The following is a 16,976-nucleotide window of genomic DNA, read 5'->3' as shown; positions in this document are numbered from 1 at the left end:
GTCAAAACAAAAAGGCAAATTAGAAAATATCTTGAGGCAAGCCAAAACAGAACATACCAAAACTTCTGGAGTGAAGCAAAAGCAGCAGTGAGAGAGAAGTTTATAGCCATAAGCACATGGATGAAAAAAGATCATCTTTAAAAAGTTAACATTACACCCCAAGGAACTAGGAAAAGAAAAAGAAACTAAGCCCAAAGTTGGCAGAAGGAAGAAAATAATAAAGTTAAGAGCAGAAATCAATAAAATAGAAACTAAAAAATAATTAAATAACTGACAAAACTAAGAGTTGGTTTTTTGAAGATATAAAAAACCAAAATGTTTTCAGTTAGACTAAGAAACAAAGAAAAAGCTCAAATATATAAATTCTAAAATAGAAGAGGAACCATTACAGATGTCACAGAAATAAAAAAAAGATTATAAGAGACCATTATGAACAACTGCATGCCAAGACACTGGAAAAACTAGAAGGAATGGATAAATGCCTAAAACATATGACATACCAAGACTGAACCCCTCTCCCCAATAGAAAATTTGAACAGACCAATAACAAACAGAGAGACTGAAATAATCAGAAAACTCCCAACAACAACAAAAAAAGCCCAGAACCAGATGGCTTCATAGGTGAGCCCTACCAAAAATTTAAAGAATCAAAACTAATCCTTCTTGAACTTTTCCAAAAAACAGAAAAAGAAGAAATTCTTCCAAACTCATTTTCTGAAGCCAGAATCACTCTGATACCAAACCCAGGCAGAGATACCAAAAGAAAAGAAAACTACAGGCCAATATCTCTGATAAACATATATGCAAAAATCACCAACAAAATATGGACAAAAACCTAATTTACAACACATTTAAAGGATCATATACCATAACCAAGTGGGATTTATCCCTGGCATGCAAGGAAGGTTCAATATAAGCAAATCAATCAATGTGGTACACCACATTAACAGAATAAAAGATAAAAATTGCATGATCATCCCAAGAAGTGCAGAAAAAGCATCTGATAAAATTCAATATCCTTTCACACCCACCAAAAAAGTTTCAACAACTTAGTCATAGAAGGAACTTAGTCATCACAATAGAGGCCATGTATGAAAAATCCATAGCTAATCTCTCACTCAATGGGAAAAAACCACGCTCACCACTGCTATTCAACATGGCACCAGAAGACCTAGCCAGAACAATTAAGGGGGGAATAAGGAATAAAAGGCAATCAAATCCAAGGAAAAAGTAAAATTATCTGTTTGCAGACAACATGCTATTATAATATTTTATGTGTGTGTGTGTGTGTGTGTGTGTGTGTATGAACCCTAAAGACTCAAGAAAAAAAAACCATTAGAACTGATACACAAATTCAATAAAGTTGAAGGATACAAAGTCAACATACAAAAATGAGTTGTATTTCTCTCTTCTTTGTTGAGATAAAATGGACATATAACATCTTCCTGGTGTGCAAAATGGTGATTTGATATTGTACATACTGTGAAATGATCACCATAATAAGTCTAGTAAATATCCATCATCACTACACATAGTTATAAACTGTGTTTCTTGTGATGACAACTTTTAAGATGTATACTCTTAGTAACTTTCAAATATGCAGTACAGTATTATTAACTACAGTCATCATGCTGTACATTATGTCCCCAGTTCCTATTAATTTTATAACTACCAGACTGTATCTTTTGAACACCTTCACCCATTCTGCGCACCCCCTTCCACCCCAACCTCTGGCAACCACCAATCTGTTTTCTACATCTGTGAATTTGTTTTCTTTGTTTGTTATTAAACTCCACATATAAGAAGGCTCCTATGGCATTTGTCTTTCTCTGTCTCTTACTTCACTTAGCATAATGCTCTCAAGGTCCACCCACACACTAACAATGAACTATCCACAAAGGAAATTAACAAAATCTCATTTATAATAACATCAAAATGAATACTTAGGAATAAACTTGACCAAAGAGGTAAAAGACCCATACGCTGAAAACTATAAAACATTGATGAAAGAAATGAAAGCAAATACCAATAAATGGAAAGACAGATGTGTTGAGATTAGACAAATTATTATTAAAATGTCATACTACTCAAAGTGTCTATAGATTCAATGTAATCTCTACCAAAGTCCCAATGAAATTTTACACAGAAATAGAAAAAAATAATCCTAAAATTATTCATGTGAAACCACAAAAGACCCAAAATAGCCAAAGCAATTTTGAGAAAAAAAATAGCTGAGGGCATCACACTTCCTAATTTCAAAATATATTACAAAGCCAAAGTATTCAAAACAATATAGCATTGGCATAAAAATTGACCTCTAGAGACCAGAAATAGATCAACTCATATATGGTCAACTAATCTTCAACAAAAATGCCAAAATACAGAATGAACAAAGAAAAGGCTTTTTAAGAAACAGTATATGGGAAATTTGGTAACTACCCCTAAAAGAATGAAACTAGAACCTTATCTTACACCATACATGAAAATCAACTCAAAATGAATTGAAGACTTAAGCATATGACCTAACACCATAGAACTGCTAAAAAAAATTGCTAGAAGAAAAAAATAGGCGAAAAGTTTCTTGCCATTGGCTTTGGCAATGATTTATTGCATATGGCACCAAAAGCACAGGCAACAAAAGCAAAACTAAGCAAGTAGGATTACATCAAACTAAAAAGCTTCTGCACAGCAAAGGTAACCATCAACAAAATGAAAAGGCAACCTACAGAATGAGAGATAATACTTGCAAATCATATAACATTGTGATAAATGGTTAATATTCAAAACATATAAAGAATCCCTATAACTCAATACCAAAAAAAAAATAGCCCAATTAAAATATGAACTAAAAAATGAATAGACATTTAGATATTTCTCCAAAGAAAACATACAAAATGGCCAACAGGTATATGAATAGGTGCTCAACATCACTAATTATTAGGGAAATGCGAATCAAAACCACAATGAGATATCACTTCCTACCTATTAGTATGTAGATTAACAAGGAAACAAGAGATAATACACGCTGGTGATTATGTGGTGGGACGGGAACCCCCACACACTGTTGGTGGGTATGTAAACTAGTACGGCCACTATGGAAGACAGTATGGCAGTTTTACTATCATATGCTCCAACAATACCACTTCTGAGTGTATATCCATTTGAATTTAAATATGAATCTGAAAGGGATATCTGTACTCTTATGTCCATTGAATCATTTTTCACAAGCCAAGACATGGAAGCAACATAAATGTCCACTGATGGATGAATCAATAAAGAAAATGTAGTATACGCATACAATGGAACATTAAGTCTTAAAAAAAGAAGGACATCCTGCCATTTGCAACAACATAAATGATACTGGAGGACATTACGCTAAGTGAAATAAGCCAGACACAGAAGTACAAATACATGATACTGCTTGAATAAGGAATCTAAAATAATCAAATTCATAGAAGCAGAGAATGTAATGGTGGTGGCCAGGGGCTAAAAGGAAGAAGAAATGGGGAGGTATTAATCAAATGGTACAAAGTTCTAAATTATACAAGATAATCATGTCTTAGACATCTGCTGTATAGCATAAAGCTATAGTTAACAATACTGTATTGCAGACTTAAAAATGTGTTAATATGGTAGAACTTGTGTTAAGAGTTCTTATCCACAAAAAATAATAATGAATAAAGAAGGCAGCAGGAAACTTAACAGGTGATGGATATGTTTATGACAGAGGTTGTGGTGATAGCTTCACTAACCTCCAAATTCACCAAGTTTTATATATAAATATATCCATATATATATATAATATGTACAGCTTCTTGTATTTCAATAATATCTGTAAAGTGTATTTTTAAGTGGGCAAAATACATGAACAGACATTTCACCAAAGACAATATACAGATGCTAAGTAGGCACACGAAAAGATGTTCAACATCATCAGCTATCAAGGATGCAAATTCAAACCACAATGAGATATTACTGCCTCCCTCTTACCATGGCTAAAATTAAAAGTAGTGAAAAAGCCTTGCTGACAAGGCTATAAAAAACTGGATCATTCAGACATTGTTGGTAGGAATATAAAATGGAACAGCGACTCTGAAAAGGTTTGTCAGTTTCTTCTAAAACTAAACACACAACTACGACATGACTCAGAAATCACACTCCTAAGCAGTTGTCCCAGAGGAATGAAAACTTATCTCTGCACAAAGACCTGTACTTATATGTTCATAACAGCATTATCTGCAACAACAAAAAACTGGGAAATAGCCAAATGTCCTTCAACGGGTAAAAAGTTAAGCCACCTGTGGTACATGCATACGTGGAATACTCCTCAACAATAAGTACAAACTATTGATACACAGCAATCTGGGTGAGTCTCCAGGGAATTACACTAAGTGAAAATGGTAACCCCCAAAGGTTACATACTGCATGATTCCATTTCTTTAACCATTTTGAAAGAAAACATTTTATAAACGGAGAATAGATCAGAGGTTGCCGAGGTTTAGTGATGAAGGGTCTGGGGAAAGAGAGGTAGATGTGATTATAAAAGGGGAACATGAGAGATTCTTGTAATGCAACTGTTCAGTATCTTCACTGCAGTGGTGGATAGACAAACCTACACACACACACACACACACACAAATGAGAACAACAAATTTGTGTAAGATTGATGATTGTATCAATGTCAATGCACTGTTGTGATATAGTTTGATAAAATATTACCATTAGAGAGACTGGGTAGAGAGTACACAAGCTCAATCTGTATCATTTCTTAAAGCTGTATGTGTATCTTCATTTGTCTCACAAAAATTTCAATTGAAAGTGTATATGATCACAAATGTCACACTCATCCCATAGAACACCCTGTACTCAACAACCATAAACGGAATGAGTGAGAATTTGCAGATGATTACGAGCATTTTACCTGCTGCATCTCTGGGTGAGGTGGTGGGAAGGAGGTATGCCAAAAATTGAGAATTTTTGGCAACATGTCTAATTAATCACAATGCCATCATTTATGGAGACTATTGGGACTATGGTACGTTGTCTAAAGTTCAGGAGAACAGATATGGCAATGCAGCGTCCAAAACTGAGAAGGTGCTCACTAACCCCGAACTGAAAATTATTTGGGGAGGCAGTATGACAAAGTCAGACAAGCATGTATTTTTGTTTTACAGGGGTGAGGTCAAACTTAATCTCCATTACTTGCTGATTATAAAAACCTCAGATTCATCTCTACCAAAATGGAATAAAATCCTTGCAAGGTTGTTATAAGTGGTATCTTTACAAGTAAAGCTCCTAGAAATTCCCTAACACATTCTAAATTAGTCTTTTAAATTAATAGTACAAGTGAAGGGATGCTCTTTAAAATGTAGTGTATTTTAAGTCTCCTTTATATTAGAATACCTCAGAAAACATTTGATACCCTTGAAGGTTATTGGTCTAGTATTCCCAAAACTCTTCCCTAGTTTTTTTTTTCTAGTGGTCCCAGTCTCCCTATGCACAGGAATGAATAAGAAAGCCAGCCTAGACTGGGAATTTCTCACCCCCAAACATAAAGTTTTGCCTGCTTGACTCAAGGGGGCCTCCCAATTCTCTACTGGGAATTTAAATCACGGAGAAGGTTGTTGTCATATTATGGCAGCTCACTAGAGAGTAGAACCATGACATTCAGATGCTGTGGTCCCTGGAGATGCAGAGAATTGAGTCATGACATGCCATGGTCCCGAGAGAGGCCTAGGATTTTGGTCCTGTTACCTGTTCCTCCAAACGCTGAGTGATCCCAGTATCCTTCCAACAAATCCTACATCTCGCCTAAATTAGTGATTACTTCTATTGCTTGCAACCAAGTATTATGAATAGAAAGCCTTCCAAAATCACCTGGAAACTATTTCCCATTTGTTGGCCCTTCCAAACCCCCAGGGAACCTGGATTCCCAGCTGCCAACTCAGCCTCACAGGGTTCATCTCAAGCACAACTCCACAGATAGCAGCACCTTGTAACCATTCTCTTGTGGTACCACTCTCTAAAATCAATGTTAATTGCCAATTAAACAAGTTTGATGCTGACAGAATGTGAGCTAATTAGTAAGTGCCAGAGCTCATTCCAATTATTAACCTTTATGGTTGTCATTTATAAAGATGAGGGCATGAATGACTGTGCTGCTCATTGTGAACCAGACATAAGGATAAGAGATACAAGGGAAAGGTGCTATGCTAAGGGGGAATTCCCCACAACAAATTTTTATGCACTTTTCAGAAGTAAAGATGGCCATGACCTCTCTTAGGTCGACAGTTATATCAGAATCAAGAGGGGAGCTCTTTAAACACTATAAACAACTTGGGGAGCCTGGGTGGTTCAGTCGGTTAAGCATCTGACTCTTGGTTTCAGTTCAGGTCATGATCTCACGGTTTGTGGGTTCAAGCCCTGCATCTGGCTCTGTGTTGACAGTGCAAAAGCCTGCTTGGGATTCTCTCTCTCTGCCCCTCCTCCACTCTCATTTTTTTCTTCCTCTCTCTCAAAATAAATAAACTTAAAACTATAAACAACTAGATCTTCACCCCCAGAAACTGGCTCAATAGGTTTGGAATGAGGCCCAGGAGACTGGCTTGTCTTATATTTCCCAGGTGATTTTCATGATCCACCAGAATTGAAAATCACTTAGACAAACATCCAAGAAACCCATTCCTAGTCCCCAGTGCAACCCCATGGCTATAGATCTCTTATGAAATATGAATGGTGGCTGAGCTAGAAAGGCCAGGAAAGAGTGATTACTAATGTAACAGCAAGAGCAGGGGGCTACTGAGAATGGAGAGACCTAGATTTGGGTCCCAGATCTGAATCAGTGAGCACCAACCCATTCGGGACCTTAGTTCATCCATCCGTAAAATGGAATGTTCAATGCACAGGCTTCACATTCCTCCCAGAAACAGGAGACGTGCCAGGCATTCATGTGGGCAGTGACTACAAATAGTATACCAGTTTAAGAGATAAGTACCACTGAAAGGGGGAGCTTTTAAAGATAAACCCTATCTACGTATTGCATTTTAAGACTTAACTTTAGCTCTAATTTGGGTACAAAGCATTTAGACAGCAAGGTGTGAAATGCCTCCTTTGTAAGTTCAGCAATTCTTGAAAAGAAACCTCACAGACATGTGAAGGAGAAAACAGAACATGTCTTTTTACCAGTTTATTGCTTCCCAAATAATATCGAGGGCAGTGGTCTTTGTGGGGAAGCTGCCAAAGGCCTCCTAAAGACATTTACGGTGGACGTCCAATAAAGTAATTGACCACCAAATGATGAGAAAGTAACCATGAAAGCTTGACTACCTTATCTTTATAGGCGTTGTATATACATAAGCAGGAATGGGGTTGGTAAAAATCCACTCTCCTATAAACTTGGTAATAGATGGGCTCTATGTGAGTTGAAAATTTTCCTCTTTTTTTTTTTTCCCTTGGGTTTTAAACCAAATTCCAAGGATCCACCTATCATAGTGTTACACACGTGGACATCTGGCAGGGAAATAAATTATGGCTTACCTTAGAGAGTAGGGAAATGCATCCATTTATAAATGTTATTTTAGAAGGGACTGTCTGATCCTGTTTACTTATTAACTTCATTAGAAAGCTAATGAATCTCCTGCTGGGAAAATGAGAGGGAGCACAGGCTGGGGAAAGGAATGGGCAGAATTTCACACCCCTTCTCCAAATGGTGAGGTTATTTATGATTGCGATAAAATGGCATTGCATTTGGATGAAAGCGAAAACAACATAAAATAACAATCAACAGACACGATCCATACAAAAGTGTTACATTCTCTCAGCCACTGGACAAAAATCAAGATTTATACATGTCTGGGTCCTGCCTCATGGAAGACAAAAAGACTAGGCCATAAAAAGAACCCCTCTTTCCCATAATAAATAGGAAAACAACAAATTTGCAATCCAGACCCCATTCTCCAGTATTCTCATTTCTCTATTCTCTAACAAAGTAAGATATTTGAGGGCTCAATATTTAGGGCAAACCCCTTTCTCATTCTGTTTTTTGGAACAAAGACTTTCACAAGTTGAGTGATGCTCCCTTCGTTTAATGAATTTAAATTAAGTAGTTTGGAGAGGTGTTCTAGCTAATACCTGCCAACTGGCCACTATCCATCAGTGAGCGGCGTGGCATGTCAGCAGGGTTGTGTATGTGTTGTTAACAATACCTGATTTTTTAAGGAAGGTGGCTATGCTCGGGAGTGAGGGCGTTATCCATTGCGCATCATAAATCCCACTGTGTGAGCTTCTTGTTTGATTTCCCAAGGTGGAAGAATCTGTGGACTTGGGAGTTGAAAGAGACTTGAGAGATCATTTCACCTCATACCTTTGTTTATGAGGAAGCAGAAGGATGGCAAGAGTAATCCAATTCACTGGTAACTGAGATGGGCCAGAACCAGGCTTTCTCCTAGATCACTGGTTCCTGGTCCTACATGATGTTAAGAGGCCACTAGGGCACTTCGAAAATTATACATCCGGAGCAATCCTCAGCCTTACTAAATTGGAATCTCTTGGGTACGACCCAGGAATTTAGATTTTTAGCACATTCCACAAGAAATTGTGAGGATATGCCAAATTTGAAAAACATGCATGATCCCACTCTGACTTCCATGTTAAGTACTTGGACGGTAACAAAGCTCTTCAATGTACTTAGATTCCCTTATGGTTGCATTAAAAAGAAAATAACCAGTAACAGATGAGTTAACTCAACACTATGTTAGGGGAACTTAAATCAGATTGTGGTTTGTATCCTATACTCCAAATCATTACCAGCATCTGGTGTAGAAAAGCCAAGAAATATATTCACCTTGCCCTTTTGCTAAGCACAGATTAGTATGCAAAGAGGAAGACTCCACAGTGTTCTCTCAAAAGAAGTGTACCATGTCCAGGCCTTACGTGCTTAGGATTCTAGATGTGCTCTGCACCCTGCCCTCCTAAAGTTACCAGCACAACTGTCATGTGGAACCAGGTGGAAGCTGCTGAGCTAGGCAGATGTGGACCTATCAACAGATGTTACTGTTTATATTAAGTAATGACTAGATTACAGGCATTTTGCATTACATGTACCATCTCAGTGACTTCTCACAAAGCTCTCACAAGACAGGTCTTACTGTCATCCCATTATATTGGTACGTAAATGAGGCTGAGAGAAATTAAAATATTGCTCAAGGTGGTATAACTAATAAGCAGTAGAGCTGGGATTCACATCCAGGCAGTCTGAATCCAGGACCGACTCCTTATCCACTACTCATATTCAATCCCACCAATTACCCGGTGGTTTCTGAGAACCATGGGAACCAATGGTACAGGGGAGAGGCTTTCCTATTAAGAGTTTCACACCCTAACAGAGAAATAAATGTTTTATATTAAACAGCAAAACAAAAAATAGGTGCCATATTGATCACTTCTCTAATTCCTTCCTAGAATTATTTTGCATCCTTTATAGAATGAGATGGGTGGTAATAAAAATATAAGTATTTCTATAGCAGGGCAACTTCTTGCAGAATGCACTGTATTTTGTATATACATATTATTCGTGCATATGCCTGATGTTGGTTCCTAGTACATTAATCTCACCTCTCAACAAAACGAAACATTCCTCGAGGATAACAAGCATGACATAATTATCCTGCATCCCCCAGCAATGAGCAGGGGGCTGCTTATATAATTGATGCTCAATTAATATCTGTTCAATTGAATGCTCTGTGACCCATTCAGGAGCTTTCACCAGATTTATTACTACTAAAAGCAAATAGAAGGAGGCCCCAGTTCTAGGGAGAGGATTTCACAGCCTGTATCATCAGCCCAGCCTTCGGGACTTCACATATGAAGAGCCTAGCGAATAGGACGGGAAGTTTTTAATTAACAGCCTAACAAAAAAATGTCATTCCAATCTGCAGTTTTGTTTCCATTAATTCACTCAGATTCAGCAGCAATTCCACTAAGGAATTGGGGTGAGCAGCTGCAGAGGGAGGGAAACACATAAATAAATCATGAGTGTCATTAAAATTTGTAAACTAATAACTTCTGGGAAGTCTTAGCAATTATTATCAGGGTTTTCTTGGCAAACAAAAAATTAATAAATCCAAAGGTCTCCATTTTCTATTAAAAAAAATACAGCATCCCCCAGAAAGGTCACTGACAGAACAATTAGGGGAGGAAATAAATGGTCCAGCCAACAGCTTGCAAACCGGATGAAAAGTCACTGGATTCCCCAGTGGCAGGAGGATGAGACAACTCAATACAAGGAAAGCGACAGGCCAAGGCAAGGCTGATGCTGCAACCGATTTGGGGCCACTGGTACTTCAGTTCAGCTCTCCAAGCCCTTCTTTAGTGTAGCCCAAGTGCTATGTGTTATCGATCCAGAAACATGAAAGGCACATGGTCTCTGCTCTTGGGAAGCTCACAGGCTGGAAACAAATCACAACACAGTGTAAGTGGTGCCAGTGGTGAGCAGAACAGGGGCACCCCACTCGGGGAGGAGGGGCAGGGAAGCTTCCCAGGAGGATGAGCCCAGGAGGTGGTATGCTCCACAAACACCTTAACCAGGAACTCCTCTCTCTGCTCTCTGGGCCCTAGGAAAAACGGCTGAGCAACCTGGTTGCTTTTCTAAGGGCACAACGTGTCTCACACTGTTGTCAGGAAGAGGAGCCGGCACCAAGAAGCAGATCAATTACCAGATTCCATAGGATTACCAACCCTCCCTGGGCGTTTTCCACGGGTGGGCACTGTATACCAGGCACTATGCTAGGCAGTTCACACATTGTATTTCATGTGAAACATCATAACCACACTATGAGGTGGGCACCCGTATAATCCTCATTGTACAGTAAGGAAATGGAGGCACAGAGAGGTGAAGAAGCTTGTTCAAAGTCACTCCGTGGCTAAGTGGAGGAGTGTGGACTTGAACCCAGGCCACCAGTCTCCGAGCTTCCATTCTTAATTACATCGATGAGCAGGAAACAGATCAACTAATGCTCAGCCTTTAGATCTGAACTTCTCTCTCCTTTTTTGGGTCAGGCTTCTATCAAATCTAACAGTACTGGGGGCCAGCATCACTCTTGACTGATGGGCAACCTCCAGATTTGACACATTATGGACTGAAAACACCCCGAAAGTGAAGCCCTGGGTCTTTTAAAAAAATATCAGTCCCCAACCTCCTTAAGTCTATAAGCATGAATTCTCTATGGAAAATATCCATTGACTAAAGGATACAAACAGATGGTTGTGCTAATAACCAGTTATTAATATACAGCCATCCTTGCATTGGTAGAGAAAAAATTTGACCCTCCCCCCAGGATAACAGCACCAAGGAGTTTCAGAAAGAATGTCGTGAGGGCTTAAGATACCCCTACCCTATTGAATGCTTTTCAACAGTCTTTTGTCTATTTAGAAGTAGATGGCCTCTGAATTATTAATCCGGTGAGGCGAATAATTATATCCCACTGTAACCTGGCAGGGAGTGTCATCTTGTCATGACAGCTGCTGCTCCAGGCTCCTCTGCTGTACAGAAAATTGAAGAAGAATCCCCTAAATTCAATTTCAACTTGGTTAAGCATGTTGGGCCAAATCACAAAACTGAAAGGGTGCGTGTTTAATTTAGTTTCTTTTTCTCTGCACACTGTGTTAGTAAGGAAGATCACAGTGCTCTAGGCTCTAACTGCAAAATACATCATCATTATCGGGACAGAAAAGAGGATGGGAGACACAGATCTCTAGGGGATGAGCAGGAAAGACAATGCAAGGTTTGAAGAAATGCTGTGAGGCCCCAGTACATTGGAAAATTCCCCCCGAAGGATAGAAACAGCCCCTTTTCTCTCTCTAGCTCTATGCAGGGGTTGCTAAGCAGGGCTTTATCAGACCCATGAACCCTTGGAAACAGAGCACAAAAACACATTCATATGTAACAATTATCCAGAGGGAAAGCCTACAATATCCACCAGCATTCCAAATCCTTATAAGGTCACCCCATATGAATCTGTTATCTGCAAACCATGCTTAGTGTAACACTCTTTGGTTTGGCCCCTTCTGTGAACATGAAGAGACCCACCCAAACGTTCCCTCCCTGGTCCAAGACCAGCTGCTCTCTCTTCCTGCTGCTTGGCTCCCTTTTCTCCTGCAGCTCAGGCTTACCTGCCCTTTTCCCTTGTAGTAAGGATGTTTTTCCACTTCTCACTTGCCAAGTCACATCCCACCCATCAGTCCAACCCCCAGCTCATAGAATCCTGTCTACAGAGGAACATCCTCTTGTTGCTAGAAACCGATACTTCAATTCCCTCTAATCAGCACAAGGAACAACCATCTAAATCACTCTTCTCCCCTCCCTAATCCCCTGAAGATCTCTGCTAATTCATCCATATCACAGAATATATCCCCTTGGTGCCCTATAATTTCCATCACACGGACCCCGACATCATTGGATCCTTATAAACAAAGTCAATAATGGGATGAACACTATACAAACACAAAGGGTTATAATAATCAATCATTACAATTAAGTGAACACTTCCTACATGTGAGCCACTCTTAAGGGTTTTTACATTTATTATTTCATTTAGTCCTTGCAAATCATCCACTAATTCATTGAGCAAACATTTATTAAGTATCTCCTATGTGCCAGATACTGTCCTAGGTGCAGAGAGTATAGCCCTGAATTAAAATGGAAAAAAGTCTCTCTCTACAAGTTTAGATGTTAGTGGTTATAGGCAGACAATAAATCATTCAATAAGTAAAATATTTAGCATGCCAGATGGGGGTAAGTACTAAGGAGGAAAATGCAAGTTGAGTGATGGAATGTGAAGTCCTGGAAAAAGGCCTCCCTGATTAGAGGAACTGAGAGGGTAAGGAACAGAGGCACTGCCCGCCCCCCTTGGAGAGGAGCAGAAAAAGGCGGCGGGGGTAAGGGCCATGGAGGGGACAAGGTGATGTGTCTCAGGGAAGGCAAGAACAATGTGGTTGCAGCAAAGGGGTTTCTGTACTATCTCCAACTCACATCCAGGGAAAGAGAGATGCGCTGAATGGTGACCACCCAGAAAAATATGTTCAACATCCTTACCCCCAGAACCTGTCACGGAGCTTGTTTGACAAAAAAAGGATCTTTCCAGATGCATTTAAGGATCTCAAGATGAGATCGTGCTGGATTATCCTGGGGCCTAACTCCAATGGCAACCTTCCTTATAAGGGACAGGAGAGGAGTGGGCCAAGGAGATGATGTAGGCAGAGAAGGAGGACCATAGCCTTAGCTACAAGGAATGCCAGCAGCCACCAAGGCTGGAAGGATTCTCTCTAGAGCCTTCAGAGGGAGTGCGGCCCTACAGACACCTTGATTTCAGACTTCCACATTCCAGAACTGAGAGAGAGTACATTTCTGCCCCTTTAGACCAGGCAGTTAGTGGTATGGTGTCACAGCAGCCCCAGAAAACTGATACAAAGAGGTTAAAAAGTTACAGAGCTCTTTGGGTGGGTGAGGTGGGATCTGAATCCTGGCCAGTGCACATCAGGGTGCCCTTAGGCTGCCTATGGTCTCTGGTACACACCAGTGAATATACTGGCTCTTATGACCACAGGCCACACACTTCATTACTTAAGGGCCTCTAGCAGTAAGCATGGCCTGGGCCTGGGCATGGGCCCCTGGCTGTGCCTGGCCCACCCCTAGACCTAGCCAAACCTTTCTTGAAATATGGGCTGCCAGGTAGAGCTTCTCCCATTGTAAGGGCAGGATCTTCTGGCTTGTTTTTATTATTTGCCCTCCGAAGACAGCGCGTGAGTCAGGCTTCAGGTATCACCATAGTATCACTGTGACTGGGCCTGAGAGGAAGTTTTCTGAGGCTCTACTTCCCCGGGAGTCCTGTGTGAGTGGAAATAGGCATGCTCTCATCTATTAGAGAAACAGTGCTTTCTTATATCTCTGCCAATTTTCACTGAGCAGCAAAGTTAGGTTGTGGACATCCTGGGCGAATGGAGGCAGGCCTGAGTCGATATGAGCAATTAACCCCTAAATATTTAATAGATGCTGTGACTGTTCCCCCTTCCTGGGAAACAAACTCTGGCCAGTCCTCTGCAAACAAACAGGTCGGATGAAGAAGAAGCAAGGCACACAGATATTCATGCCCCAGACCACTTCTGCTCCAAGACCCCAGGAAACCCTCAGGACAGAGGTCTGGGATGATGACGCAGCCCAGTGAAGAGCCTTTTGTGACAGTGCCCCCTCCCCAGTGTTTACAAATGACAAAGCAAACGGGACAGACAACACAGCCTTCCCAGAGCCTGAAGTGCTGACTCAGAGCAACTGATGGAATTTGCTGTTGCCCTGTCACTGCCCGCAGTGTGCACATGTGCTGTGTAGAGCCGGGCGCCAAAGCGCCCGGTGCAGACAAAGTCCTCAGGCCTCTGCTTCAGTCAAGCTCTCCCTGATCTAACCACCCGCATCCTTCTCTCTGTCCCGTGACCCACGTCCCCTCAGAGCGGACTTATCCAGCAGGCACAATGGGCACAGTGCCCAGGGCTTACCATACTTTTAAGGATCCACAAACATGTTTCATTTCTTTTAAAGTCCAAACAAAAAATGAACTTTGAGGCTGAAAAAAGTTTCCATATACTATATTAACACATTTATCTTTATGCCATTGCAGCCATAAAATACATATTTCAATATATATTAAAATATATGTATTACCAATATATATTTTAATGCATATTAAATTTATTAAATATATAGTAAATGTTTATTAAATATACAGACATTAATATACAGTAAGCATTTATAAATATGTACAGTGAATATACTAAAATATATGTATCAAGAAGCCTATGAAGGTCCCCATCTGGACCTGATCCTCACGTGTATCTATTCCCACAAGGACAGGTAAGAACCACAGCATCTCACAGATGCACAGGGCTGGAAATGGTCCTTGGGCCAAGACTCACGCCCAAGGCAAGACTCTCCCCTCAGCAGACTCCCTGGCCCACGGCTCTTCTCATTCCGGGCATGCTCCCCTGATCTCTCTAACCAGACGTGTGTCCCTCAAGCAGAACGAGACAGCGCAGGAATGCAGAAGCAACAATGGTGCCAAGCAGGCAGGGCTGTGACAGGCCCCCAGAGAGATAAGCAGAGTGCTACGGGAGTTCACAGGTGGGGCTGTCCATTCCACCTGGGGGGCTAAGGGGCTCTTCCACGAGGAGGATTGCTTCCTGCCTCTTCCAAAACGTGCCCCCCCAGCCACGTGGCTGGCATTCTTCAAGTGAGCCAAGCCACAGAAGCTTGTTAAGAACCTCTAATCCACTTACCTCCAGAGTGAGCTCTCAGTCACGCTCCCCAGGTTGAAGTCATACAGCTTCGTCAGGATAAGTATAACCTGTGATGGGGATGGGGAGGAGGGCAGAGAAGAGGAACAAAAGGGGAGGAAAAAAAAGCAAGCTTACTTTAGTTTGTGTAACAATATACAGTGCATCTCAAATCACCCAGAGGAGGGTTTAGTATTTATCCGTTGAGTGGAGGGGTATTATAGGATCAAGCAAGGGAAAACAATTATTAATTTAATGCATTCCTGTAACTGGTAGCATTTATTTTAATCCTGACGATGCTTTGCATTTGAAGTAAAACATGCCAACAGGAATTAACTGGGTATCGACAGTGGTTTCTCTACATCTGTCCTCCTTCAAGGTGAGGTGCTGGCCGGCTGGCTCTGATCACTCGTACAGCCACCCAGGGATCAGACGATGGGCTTGCTTTTGATCTGGAGATGACTCTGACTTACAGACTTGGACCCAATGGTAAGAAGCAACCGAGCCTAATTCTCTCCATCTACAGATGGGTTCAAAGAGATTCAGTGTTTCCATTACTAGCGCCTCAGCAGCCACATCTACTTGAATGGCAGTCAGGCCCAGTCCCCAACATCCCCTGATGCCATCTGCCATCTACCATTTGGCATCTGTCCTCATCAAGGAGTAAGAAGCAGGTCATTGGACTCCACTGGACCCCGGGACCACTTTCCTGACATCAGCTGAAATTCAGAAACCCAAAAGGAAGCTGTACATGAAAGAGAGCTGGAGCTTTCTCTAATAGAGTTAGCAGTTTCCTGAAATGGTCTTGGGCCGGTCTGGTCCTCGGCCCTTTAAACTTCTCCAGCTGGGGACCTGGATCTCAGACGTTTCCCTGCCTGCCCACTGTGTGCCTGGACAGTGGCTTAGGCACAACTCCGAATCACAAGGATGCCAAGTGCATGCACCTGAATCGATTTTAATCAAAACACAGGTGCCTAATATACAGTGCCTGCCTGCACACGTGATAATCCAGTTACACATAATTGTGTTTATCTAAATTTAATGCACAACTCATTTCACTTTTTTCAGTTCCTTCCCATTCCACGATTTAACTTCCTCCAGTTCATTTGCACAGCAGCCATTAAACTCTTTCCAAGATAATGAATTTCTGCTACCAAGATGGGACTTTCCCATTCTAGGTATCTATTTAAGATTAAAGAAAAATAATCAGCCATTATATTGAACATTTTTATGGCATCTCACTGACAACAGAACACTCACTTTGAGATTTACTAACATCCAACACCCCATGAGGTCTGTCCGCACCATTTCCATTACTTTTATGTAAACTAAGAAAAAATTAGAGGCAAGGATGTGACCCATTATAGGTCAGAGAGAGTCCATGGCAAAGTTGGTTTGGGATGTTCAACTTCTCTGCAGGGCCACAATGGAAGGGCTCTTCCCAAGCGTGCATTCTTTGATGGAGAGTGGTGAATGGGCAAGAAACATCCAAGCCAAGAAAAATATCAATGACATGGCTATTTGCACAACAGTAAAATCTACCAAGCTACCTGTCCTATTGACATAGCACAACAGTAAGAGTGTATATCCATTGCAGAGAACTGCTCCCCACAGCCACTCAGTGGTTCTTGCCTCTCCCATTCATGGAGTTTTCCTCA

At 40.9% G+C, this 16,976-nt stretch overlaps 1 protein-coding gene across 2 annotated transcripts in view; it reads right to left on the bottom strand.

The window, feature by feature from the left end:
* The window catches only part of SORCS3 (sortilin related VPS10 domain containing receptor 3), a 597,794-nt gene that overhangs the window by 397,544 nt on the left and 183,274 nt on the right, over positions 1-16,976 (bottom strand). For both annotated transcript variants that reach the window (XM_023240898.2, XR_006587279.1), the window contains exon 2: positions 15,322-15,389. In XM_023240898.2, the coding sequence (XP_023096666.1) occupies positions 15,322-15,389 (68 nt within the window). The remainder of the gene's footprint in view (positions 1-15,321; positions 15,390-16,976) is intronic.

This window comes from Felis catus, chromosome D2 (genome assembly GCF_018350175.1).
Source record: "Felis catus isolate Fca126 chromosome D2, F.catus_Fca126_mat1.0, whole genome shotgun sequence".
NCBI lineage: Eukaryota > Metazoa > Chordata > Mammalia > Carnivora > Felidae > Felis > Felis catus.
This window is presented reverse-complemented; position numbering and strand designations above follow the sequence as displayed.